The sequence below is a fragment of the Gorilla gorilla genome, chromosome 5 (genome assembly GCF_029281585.2).
Source record: "Gorilla gorilla gorilla isolate KB3781 chromosome 5, NHGRI_mGorGor1-v2.1_pri, whole genome shotgun sequence".
NCBI classification, from domain to species: domain Eukaryota; kingdom Metazoa; phylum Chordata; class Mammalia; order Primates; family Hominidae; genus Gorilla; species Gorilla gorilla.
Window position 1 is genome coordinate 146,903,964 of NC_073229.2, and position 12,580 is coordinate 146,916,543.

Genomic DNA, 12,580 nt, shown 5'->3' on the forward strand with positions numbered 1-12,580 from the left:
AGAGAAAAAGGTTAATATTTTCCTTGTTCTACCTTCCATTCCCAACTAGAATTTTTATTATTTGTATAAAGTTGAGGTTACATTGCATTCATAATATTCTCCCCTTTTCCCCCACACTATAAATATTAATTTTTAAACTTGCTTTATTTCACAGTGTGTCAGTGGATCTAATACATTCTTTAACACTGTGGCATAACATTCCATAACATAATTACATAGCTTACTCATATACTTTTTTTCTTGTTGGGCTTTCAGGTTGTCTCCAGTGGTACAATAAATCTCTTTGCTTTGGAGTTTAAAGAGCCCAGCTAAGAGTCACCTTGTGGATTCAAATATTCCTGCCACCAATTTCTAGGCCATTGACACATTTGGTCAGGAAAATAGCTTTTCTCTGTAGAAAGTGCCATCTTCCTACATCGTTGTGAGGCTGGGCGGGGTTAGCTATTCGGTCTGCCTGTGGTGAAGCATGACATCTTGGTCAGTCAATATCAGTGGCAGACTGAAAGGAAGATTGTGCCAAATGTGAGTTTGCCACAGCCAAGTTCAGCCCCAAAGTAAAACAGTTTTGTTACTTAGCCTCCCTATATGGCCACTTCTGTTTTCGATCTTAAAATAGTAGTTAATGAATATAACTTTAACAAACTTTTAGATAGTTTTGTGATTCTTTTATTTTCCAGCATCGATCTACGAAAAGGACTAGTTAGAAAGCCTCTATCTGAAATAATAATATAAAGGCAAAAGGAAAAACTTCCAAAATAGCAGTCAGCTAGCAGCAAAATAATCTTGAAATAAACGTGAAACCCAGAATTTCTTTTTCCATGCTGACGGCCCACTCCAAGGGCCACTTTTTAGAAGTTCTTTTTTAACAACAGACATTGGGGTTCACTTGAGGGTGGAGGGTGGGAGGTGGGAGATCTGCAGAAAAGATAACTATTGGGTATTGGGCTTAATATCTGGGTGATGAAATAATCTGTACAACAAATCCCCATGACACAAGTTTACCTACATAACAAACTTTCACATGTCTTGCTCTATCACCCAGGCTGGAGTGCAGTGGCGCAATCTCGGCTCACTGCAGCCTCTGCCTCCTGGGTTCAAACGATTCTCCTGCCTTAGCCTCCTGAGTAGCTGGGATCACAGGTGTGAGCCACCATGCCTGACTATTTTTTTTTATTTTTTAGTAGAGACAGGGTTTCACCATCTTGGCCAGGCTGGTCTCAAACTTCTGGCCTCATGATCTGCTCACCTTGGCCTCCCAAAGTGCTGGGATTACAGGCATGAGCCACCACACTGAGCCAAAAAAAAAAAATTAAAAAAAAAAGGAATTTCTCTTTCAGTATACAAATTTCAATTCAATATTCGTTTAAAATGTCCCATCTTGCTGAAGAAGTTTACCTATTTTATTTTATATAAAATATATAGCATTTATTTAAATATTTAAGATGCATATCTTAACATTTTAAAAACATTATTACATTTAATTTTAAGGTTTTAGACTATCAGGCAAGTAAGAATTCAGTTATTTATGGAGCTGTTCCTTTAAGACCAGCAGAGTTAACTTCTTTGCAGTTACACAGGAAGAGATACTAGCAGCCACAGTGGTTTCTGATGTCAAGTGAATTGGTGGAGGACAGAGTGGAAGCCAGAAAATGGGGTCTACTTCCAAACTAGCCACTTCTCACAAGCTGTTGAGATCTAAATGAAATTAATGTACCGTGGGAGGGCTCACAAGATAACCAAACATTCAAACTAGAGAAGAACACTGTGAAAAGACAGGGAACCAATTATGTGCATCAGTTGTATATATATATATGAAGAGAGAGAGAGATTATCTCATCACTCAGGTATTTTATATATATATATATATACATACACATATATGTGAACTTTAAGAAACTTTTAGATATATATATGTATATACACACATTTTCCCCCTGTTTTCTCTATATAAAAATAATAAAGGCAGAATCTAAAGTAGCTTTAGATGGTTAACTATGTGCATTATGGGGATTTGAAGAGATAATTTTGTGATAATCCATTTCGTGTTGCTTTCAGAGTGAACTGAAATTGATTTGCATGCCTGAGCGCTGACTTAGCAGCTGTGCAACTTTAAATGAGTCGCTTAACCTCTCTGATCCCCAGTTTCCACATCCACAAAGCAAGGGTCATACTTCAGTACCTCATGGGATTATTGGGAGGTTTAACTAATGTAATATAAAAATGTTCATGTAGTATTGAATAAAAATGCTGGTTTTCCTCTTGGAAAATGCAAGAGGTCTTCCCAATAGGAAAATACTTTTTGTTGGGATTAAATGGGATACACAAGAAGGTGGTAGAATAAAGAACATTTAGTGAGATATGAACAATGATGCCAGCAATCAGACATATACCTTATAGTTACAAAGAGTTCATTTATTCTTTATCTCATTATTGCTTCACCAGCATCCTGTGAATCCGTAGGCTAATTGCTATGCCCATTATATAGGGGAGGAACTGTGACTCAGAGAAATTAAATGGATTGAACACTATCACCTTCCAAGTCTATAATGGAGCATATTCTTTTTGACCAATAGTCTGGTGCTCTTTACAGTACTCTAAGAATCTATACATTCTCCACAGTTGCCAAATACCAAGCAGTTAAAAGTCTAATGGATTCCAAAATTGTATCTCAAAACATAGCTCTGTTCTCAAATTTCCCATGATTCCTGGAAAGACAATAATATCTATGGAATTAATAGAATGACTCTTTTTGGGGCAATTCCAAACTATTCCTGGACTCCTAAGGACCATGCTAAGCTCAATTTGCATTTCTTGCATTCTATGAACCAAAAATATTGTGTTTCTAATGTCAAATGCACCATGTTTTGTGACTACGCCATTTAGTGTTTAGCATTTCCCGAATTGAAGTTATTCCCTCCAACTACCACGAAAAGTTGGATTTGTTCTGTGTAGCCCAAGGTTTACATATTTCTGCCCTTTTTAGGTATCACAAATGAGCATCTCCATCCTTCGGTCGATACTTAGTGCATTCTGTGTTAGGGTGTCTATCTTTGCAGGTATATATTTTCTCTCCCTTTTGAGAGTGCAAGTTCCCTAAAGATGGAAAGTATACCATACGTCTGTACTCTCAGGCCTAGCTGAGAGGCTAGCATTAGATAGCTTTTCAATACAATGCTTCTGCTTTCGAGATGCTATTCAGAGTTGACTTCTCAGGAGAGATTCATTCCAAAACATAATAAAAAGGTCAGTTTAGAGTAAGCAATAACTGTTACCTTCCTCCCTTTATAGTGAATGATCTCTTGAGAATTCTTTCTTAGAAAGAGACAATTGCTAGGGAGATAAAGGGTGCTTAGGAAAGAGCTAGTAATTACCATGTCAACCTGAAGGTAAAAAAACCTAAAATAGGTCCTACTCTTCCAACCATTACCATGAGTCTATCGAAAATTAGGTCTCAGACCAGAACAGATCAAAATATTTAGTGCTCTCTAGGGAAAAAGCTTTTGAGATAAAGTGGAATTTCTTATTTCTAAGAAGTAGGAAAAGAGTGTTTTGTTTGGTCTCTACAAATTATAGTTATTTGGTTTCAGCCTGAACAACCACCACAAGCAAATACTGGCAGGCAGAGTCTCTACAGGAGTGGTCAAAAAAGTCAGTTTTCATTTCCTTCCAAGCCCTAGTTTGGTTGATCCATCCACAGAAAAGCAGAACAAAAGGCAAGGGATTACTGCACCCTTAAGCATCCAAGTGGCTCATTCGGCTCAGGGGTTATTTTTAGCAATCTGGCTCACACTGAGGGCTTCCTGCTCTATTCAGCAAATGTGCAAATGGATGCTGCAGGACCGTAACAGTAGACATTGATGAAGGTTGTGATCAATGATTAGACTCTCAAGCCTGTTGTGTTTTTGATCTAGCCATGCCTTTCAACCACTGTGGTGAACATTTAGCTCTGAATAGGCTCACCTTCTTCATATGCACATTCTATTTGTAGATGTTGCTATGAGGACAGATTCATCAAAAATGACTGATGTGGAGTCTGGGGTTGCCAATTTTGCATCTTCAGCAAGGGCAGGCCGCCGGAATGCCTTACCAGACATCCAGAGTTCAGCTGCCACAGACGGAACCTCAGATTTACCCCTCAAACTGGAGGCTCTCTCCGTGAAGGAAGGTAATACTCAAAATCCTCTTACAATTAACAGCACTTGTCCCTTCTTAACCAAGCCTTTTCTCTGGACAGTCTTTCTTTTATCTAGTTAAAAGTGCTCAGTTTCCTTATTTGTTTACTTAAACCTCTCAGCTTTTGTTTAAGGCTTAGTAGATGTTCAGCCTTTTCCAAAGTAGAATATTTCATCTTTTTGTCTTATGCTGTGTATGTGGAAACTGAAGTTTTATTTATTCATTCCATGTGTATAGTCATGCACAAAGCTAGTAATTGGGAATACAAAGGTGAACAAATATGATCTTTCTCTCAATGAGCTTTCAATTTTATTGAGAAGTATTCATAAATAAAATAATTTTTCTTCTGCCATCCATTGACAAATCACTTTGGAAGCTTCTGCTTACTGTAGTGTGCTACAAGCCCTTTAATTTTCAAATCTAGGAAGAAGTTTACTATCAAGTAGAGATGAGATTCTTTCAACAGAATTTTTGTATAAAAGGTGATACTTTATATGAAAGTATAAGGATACTTTAAATAAAGTGTTAAAAGGTGCCTTTCATTTAAAAACCCTCATGGAGATTTAAAAAAACAAAACAAAACCCTGAATCAAAGTTAAAAAATACACTCAGAGAGATTAAAGATCATTTTAGTTCCAAGCCATTAGCAAAATACTCAACGTTTTGTGCCCCATTTTAGACTCTCAGGTGGACTCTAGTGTATGTTTGGGAATTTATTCTTGGTGACAATGAAGCAAGTGAGAACCAGAAGCCGCTTGCATCTAACCCATTCCCGGGAGCCCAAGAAGAAGGCTCTTGGTTCTTTGCTTCAGGAGGTTATTTACTACCTGGTAAAGCTGCAAATGTTCCTGGTTCATTCTCTATGAAATAGTTATATCCTTGTAGGCCAGGAGCTGTGACCAGATCCTGCAGTTCCATGATTACCTCATCTTTTTCCAAAGGCCACTATTTCTCATATGCAATACTATAGGTGAGAGTAAAAAAGCATACACATCAACGTAAAATATTATAAGAAGAATGAAAAGAAGGAAAAGATAGGGGAAGAAAGAAATAAACATATATGTAATGTTTTTGGCCTTTTAAGTTTGAAAATGTAATATGACCATAGGAACATGACGTTGCTGTTCAAGAGTCCATTCCAAACTAGTGAGGTAGAGAAGGCAATTACTTGTTCGTGTAAAAACCGTAATTAAATTTTATACACCTTCAACACACACAAAACCTTAATGTTTACTGACATTACTTAATCAAGCAAAAGAGAGCAAATACACTGTGGGAGAGTCAGCAGTGTTCTCCATTTTATTTTGGTCACTAGAGAGACTAGGATCTGAAAGAATATGTTCCTGTTTTTATATTTTTCTTCATATCATTTTGAAATAAAGTCAAAGGCATCAATTAAGAAACTGAAAATGTTAAAAATGAATTTACAAATAACACCAGATGCTAAAGATTACACAAAAGGGTGAAGGCAAGTTGTAAAGTGAAATAGGCCAGGCACAGAAAGGTAAATACCACATGATCTTATTCATGGAATCTGAAAGAGACAAACTGCTAGAATCAGAGAGTAGAATGGTAGCTACCAGGAAAATTAGGAAAATGATGGTCAAAAGAGGTAAAATTACAATTAGACAGGAGAAGTAAGTTCAGGGGATCTATTGTAGCAACATGATGACTATAGTTAATAACAATGTATTGTATATTTGAAGATTGCCGAGTGAATAGATTTTGAGTGTTCCCACCACACATACACACACACACACAAACTATGTGAGGTAATGGATATGTTAATTAGCTTGATTTAGCCACTCCACAATGTATGCATGTATCAAAACATCATGTTGCACAACAACATAAATATATATAATTTTTATTTGTCAATGAAAAATTAAAGAGTAGAAAAAATACAGAAAAGGATATAGGCTTACATAGGTAGATGACATAGATAATATTTTATTAACAAAGTCACAAGTAAGCAGTTTGAAGGCTTATTTTTTTCTCATTAGCTAAGCATAGATGTTATTATGAATTTTAAAATGAATGGTTTCCAGTTGCTAATGAAAACTGAAAGCGGGAGTCTGTCTCAGATGTTATGGTTTCAATAATTTATTCACTTAAACATACAAATTTTGAGGTGAGGAAGATCTGCAGATTTCCCTCAGGTCTATCCTCTTTTGTTTTTATTTTTAATTTTTTTAATAAATATGCCTAAGTGGCAGGAAATCTAGGATTTCAAGTGTCTTGCATGCTGCATGAAATTAACCTGAGATTTGCCCAGTTCATAATCTGTCTTAATCTATCCCTTATAAATTGATAACCATGATAAAAAGGTCAATGATATTTGATGACATATGAACAGGAGGTGTCAGAGGGTGGCATCCTGGGATGGAGAAAGATCAGTGGATTTGGGATATGTTTTATAGGCAGAATCAATAGGACTTGCTGATGAATTGGATGTGGCAGAGATGAGGAAGAGAATTGGAGGATAACTCCTAGAGCAGTCAGGCAGGTGCTGATGCCATACACTGAGAAGGGTTAGCCTAGAGGATGGGCAATTTTAAGAGTTGGAGGGGTTAAAATTTTTGTCTTCAGGATGCCTACGAGACATCTAAATGGACAAGTCAATGAAGCGATTTGATATATAGCTCTGGTGGATCAGACGGAAAAAGATTCTGAGATATACATTTTTGAATATTTGAGTGTATTTTTTTTTTTTTTTTTGAGACGGAGTTTCACTCTTGTCTCCCAGGATGGAGTGCAATGGCGTCATCTTGGTTCACTGCAACCTCTGCCTCCCGGTTTCAAGCGATTCTCCTGTCTCAGCCTCCTGAGTAGCTGGGATTACAGGTGCCCACCACCACACGCCACTAATATTTGTATTTTTAGTAGAAACGGGGTTTCACCACGTTGGGCAGGCTGGTCTCAAACTCCTGACTTCAGGTGATCCACCTGCCTTGGCCTCCCAAAGTGCTGGGGTTACAGGCATGAGCCACTGCGCCTGGCCTTGAGTGTATATTTTCAAAACATATTTTATATGATTGAGGAGAAAACAGTGCAAATGAAATTATCCCATACCTGACAAGCCACATGAGTAGATTACCTTTTCAGTACAAATGGAACCACAGAATATGAGAAGGAAAGACGGAGCCTTAGAAGTCCTCCACTCTTTTGATATATAGATGTTACCATAACTAACCCCAAACAGGTTAAGTGACTTGCCCAAGCTCACAAAAATTAAGTGATAATAGAATGTCCGGTTCCAAAGCCTTCGTCTTTCCCATTATACCAATTTTTCTCTATAAATGTTTCATAGAAATTATTTTGGGTGTTAATGTGTCACCCAGAAAAAAAGGGTGCTGTAGTCAAATAAGTTTGGAATTGCTGGTTTCAACATAATTGGCTTTTTACACTTCTCAGAATGTTTCCTTTTTAGACAAGGACTTCTCAGAGCCTTTGTTACAGAGACTTTAAAGTAATAGTGTGTCTACACCCTTCTAAAAATAGAACATACAACATTTTTTTCTCTCATTTATTTGGCCATCTCTGAAGAAGCATCTTGCAGAATTATTGTTCTGGGAGGCACTCTAAAAATGTGACAAGGAGTAGAAAAGGCAGTTGATACAAAGAAGAGCAGAACACAAGGATGGAAATAGGAAATGTAAAAAAATAGACTATTATATCTGATTTATATTAAATGTATATTAATGAAAAGCCTAATTTAGTAAACAGTTAAAGTGGTATGTTACCTAAAAGATATATAATAAGGATCTCAATGTAATATTTATATAGAGTAACATGTTACTACATATATATATATATATATATATATATATATATATATATATATATGAGAAATGTTTTTCCAAGCTAGGCTTCTAGAGAACAGAAGAACCAAGCCAGATAATCTAGAACTCAACATTTTCTTGCTTTCCCAAGAGTTCTTATTATGATCAAAAAAGTGAGATAAGTAACAGTTCAAAATAGCTTATTCACATTTGAAATGACAGTAACAGGCTTGAAAGGGAAGTTTGATGTTGCACTCTCAGAGAAATTATGTTGGAAAAATATATTGAAAATATATTCAATTACATTGAAAGCACTTGACATATGCAGAAGGTTGAAGAATAACAACAATGTTAACTAGGAAGCACATAATATATGAAAAATCATTTTCCTTTCATTAACATCACAATACAAAGTTGACAGCAATCATAACCTCTTGAGCAGATTATTGTTTCTTTTTATCTGCAATCATCTTTGAATGTATTTCTAAACACTTTCACATTACAAAGCAAAAAATGAGACTATAAGAGGTATTTGGAATCATGTTTTATATTTTAGTTAATAATCCTGAGCAAGATACTAGATTGACAACAAATGATATCGTGTTAGTTTTCATCTAATTATTATCTTGAGTTCCTAGTTCATTTCACAGAAAGATAACACCTTAAGGGGACTTCATATCATCATCTGCTCATTAGACCAACTTAGAGATAGCAGATATAACAACTCTTCTCTGAAAGCTATAAAGCTTTGTGTGTAGCTTGCTTAGAATCAGTGGTGGCCAGTGCAGCTTCAATTACTGTACAAATAATTTAGTGTTTTGTATTTCATATGGTTATAGAGTACCATTTTCTACCAAGCTTATTTTTCTAAGGGATTTCTTTCAATAAACACTTATTAAGCATCTGCCATGTTAATTAGAAGGCAACCAATTATGATTGTTAGGGTGCAAATTCTCCCTTGATCCCAATTCTCCTCCAGCTACTGTCCTAGTTCTCCATTTCTGTTTTGTAACAAAACTCCTTGACAGAGTTATCTGCTTCTGTGATTCCAAATCTGCGTACCATTCTTTCTCTCACCCTAATAAGATTTTCACCTCACCACATCACCCCACTGCTATTTCAAGATCACAAATGACATCATTTCTGCTAACACCAGTGGTTCATTCTTAGCCCTCCTCTTGCACGATCTCTTAGTCACAGATGATTGTCACTCTTTCCTGTAACGTTTCTCTTCCCTTGGCTTTCCGGACACTCCACTCATCTGGTTTTCTTCCTGCTTCCCTGGCTGCTCCTCCTTCAGCTTTTCTTTCCTCATCTCCCCTAACTCTAAATAAATTGGAGGTTATCAGAATTCAGTCTTTGGACATCATCTCTATCAACACTCCCTCACTTGTGATGTAATCTGATTTCGTTGGGATAATGATTGTGCTTTTGATGACTTACAAATTTTTGTCTCCAACCTGGAGCTCCCCTGCACTGCACACTCATATACTAATTGCCTAATTGGCGTCTCCGCTTGGATATCTAATGGGAATCTCAAACTTAATGGGTATAAAAGCGAACTCCAGATAGTCTCCTGATAACAGCTCTTTCTGCATTTTCCCATCTCTGAGTGGCAATTCATACTTCCAGCTAACAAAATTATTGCCAAAAATATTGGAATCATCCTTTTCTCCCCTCTTTTTCTCGTATTCTCCATCCCATCTATCAGTGAATACTGTCAGCTCTACTTTCAAAATTGGTCCATAAATCTGCCATTTTTCACTCACAGGATCTAGTTTTTTCGGTACCTCTATGACTCCGTTTTCTATTCCAATTTTCTCTACCACTGTCCCGCTTGCAAATCCTTCCTGCATATTATTGTCTTTGGCTTTGCTTTTCTCTGTGCTTGGAATGCTCTTCTCCCCACTATCTATATAGAATTCTTCTTCACCTTTTCAGGCCTTTACTCAAATGTCCCCTTCTCAGTGAGGCATTCCCAGCTAACTCTGTCTAGAATTGCATCCTTCAGGCCACAAGACTTCTTGAAAATTTCTATTTTCCACTCCTGTTTTAATGTCTTCATTAGCCCTTTTTACTTCTTATTGACCACACATTTTATTTATTTTGTTTATTGTCCATATTTCTCATCAGATTTTCCTTGAGAGCTGGGATTCATGTTTTGTTCATTGCCTTGTACGTAGTACATGCTTAATAAATATTTGATGAATGAGATTTGAAGAACTGAATAGAGTCCATCAGATTTCAAAGATACCATTGATGACTTGGTAGGAGCAGTTTTGCAGGAGTAGTAGACCTAAATAGTTTCACTTAAAAATGGAGACAACAAAAGAGGGATACCTTTTAAAGGATGAAAGAGAAGATAGTATGTGGAAGACTTACAGTTGAAAGAGGGTCTTTGTTAGTTTAAAGACAGTAGTGACTTGCGGGAACGAAGGAGCCAGGAGAAAGGGAAAGTCAGGTAAAATGAAGAGCGCAGATGACTATTGGAGTCAGCCTCTTGATGAAGCAAAAATGGATAGGATGGGGGATCATGAAGGTATTAGACTGCATAGCAGGAGTAACACCAGGAGCCAGCTCCAAAATTGTGCAACCAGGGTGGTTGCATAGGGCTCCCTGATTAGAAGAGACTTGCATTTGGTTTAATGTTCTATTGTTGCTGTCTTGAAATTTTTCATTATTTTTGAGCAAGCGTACTGCATTTTCATTTTGCACTGGGCACCAACAAATTACATAGCCAGTGCTGACAAGTGCATCTTCCATTGTAAAAAGAGGGAAGGCAGAAAGAATAAGCACAGATCACAGGGAGTTTTAGACATTTAATGGCAGGAAGTTGAGGGAACTCTTGTCTGATAACTTTGATTATTTTTTTTTCCTATGAAGTAGAAAGTGAGGTTGTCTCCTAAGAAAGAGCAAAGGGAGTAGAAAGTGTGAAGAAGCTGGGGAGAGTGCAATCCTGCATAGGGAATTGGCTAAGGACATACACCACAGAGTCAGTTGGCCCAAGCTCAAGTTGTGACTGTCACTCACTAGTCTCTGACTTTGGACAAGTCACTTTACCTGCTTGTGTTTCATTTTAGTAATCTGTAAATGGAGGCTCTCAGAATACCCTAGAAGACTGTCTGGCACTTAATAACTCTGTAGAATAGGAGAAAGTTGATCAGGAGAAGGTAGATTCCCAAACCTACTCATATCTCTCTTCTTTGTATAGTTTCCATATCTGAATTGAGGGCAACATATGGATGGTGGACAAAGGAAAAACCAATGGTTGTATTCTAACATAATACAAAATAAATTTCAATATATTCCACATATGAATGGAAATTTTTTTTTCAGATGCAAAAGAGAAAGATGAAGAAACAACACAAGACCAATTGGAAAAGCCTCAAAATGAAGAAAAATGAAGGCTCATAATCTATCAAGAGTGCTGAATTTCCGCATGTTGAAAGACTTAGTGGTTCTGTTTTCCTGAGACATTTAATCTGGTGGTAACTGTGGTAACATTGCAGCCCTAAGCAGCATGTGTATATTAGATAATTGTGTTGTGATGCTACTCACTTTGATTGCAATGATGATGTCCAATGTAAGCTATTAAAAGGCAGGTTACTTCCAAACCTCACTGATGGAAAAGGTTAAGAATAATACATGATCACGGAAATGCATACCATTGTCAGTAAACCCAACAAAATTCACTGTTCTCTTTTGGATTTATTTAGCCTGATGTATTTTTAATTCAGTTTTTATGGTGATGGGCAAATCATTTCTTGGTAAATGTAAATCAAACATGATTGATTTAAAACTTCATGGAATTTGTAGAAAATTATGGGCATTTTTGGTGAGAAAGAACAATAGTCAAAATTCACATGGATAGAGTGTGTTTGTTTTTTGCCAAAAATGCCTCAGACTTTTTCCCAAACCTCAAAAACGACTTGGAAAAATTGTAAAAGTTTGATAACAAAAACATCTTTAGGATATTTTTGTCTGACATATTTTGCTTCTAGTATGTGCCTACTGTGATTTTTTTCATGTGGAAAATGCAAAATTTGTAACAAAATGGTTATATGGAACATGCCTATTAAATGAATTTTACTATCTTCCCTAACTTTGGTATGTGTATGTGTGTGTGTTTTACTTTAATATGAATTATACAAAATACTAGTTGTTTTACACTCTCTTTTCTTATTCTTAGGGCTTTTGTGTATGTCTGACTTGTTTTTAAATACCTTCCTCAGGAATGCAGACCTTAATTTTTATATTTTTTTAAAGTAGCTAACATAGCAGTAGGCACTTAAGCATTTAGTCAATGATATTGGTAGAAATAGTAAAATACATCCTTTAAATATATATCTAAGCATATATTTTAAAAGGAGCAAAAATAAAACCAAAGTGTTAGTAAATTTTGATTTATTAGATATTTTAGAAAAATAATAGAATTCTGAAGTTTTAAAAATGTCAGTAATTAATTTATTTTCATTTTCAGAAATATATGCATGCAGTTATGTTTTATTTTATTGTTGACTTAGGCTATGTCTGTATACAGTAACCAAATAAACTCTTTCACTATTAAAGAGATTTCTTACTGACACAAGTCTCCTTCATTTTATCTTCAGAAGTAGGCTGGGTAA

The 12,580-nt window shown here is 36.2% G+C and overlaps 1 protein-coding gene across 18 annotated transcripts in view; it reads left to right on the forward strand.

Annotated features, from left to right (window-relative positions):
* Positions 1-12,057, forward strand: part of PKIB (cAMP-dependent protein kinase inhibitor beta) — a 253,648-nt gene extending 241,591 nt beyond the window's left edge. For 16 of the 18 annotated variants that reach the window (XM_063707825.1, XM_055391252.2, XM_063707826.1 and 13 more), the window contains 2 exons: positions 3,989-4,165; positions 11,292-12,057. In XM_063707825.1, coding sequence (XP_063563895.1) covers positions 3,989-4,165; positions 11,292-11,359 — 245 coding nt within the window. In that variant the 3' untranslated portion in view covers positions 11,360-12,057. Of the gene's footprint in view, positions 1-2,143; positions 2,165-3,740; positions 3,864-3,988; positions 4,166-11,291 lie in introns of those variants that run through there. The other 2 variants (XM_055391259.2, XM_004044619.4) reach the window with 2 other exon arrangements.
* The last annotated feature ends 523 nt before the right edge of the window (positions 12,058-12,580 follow it).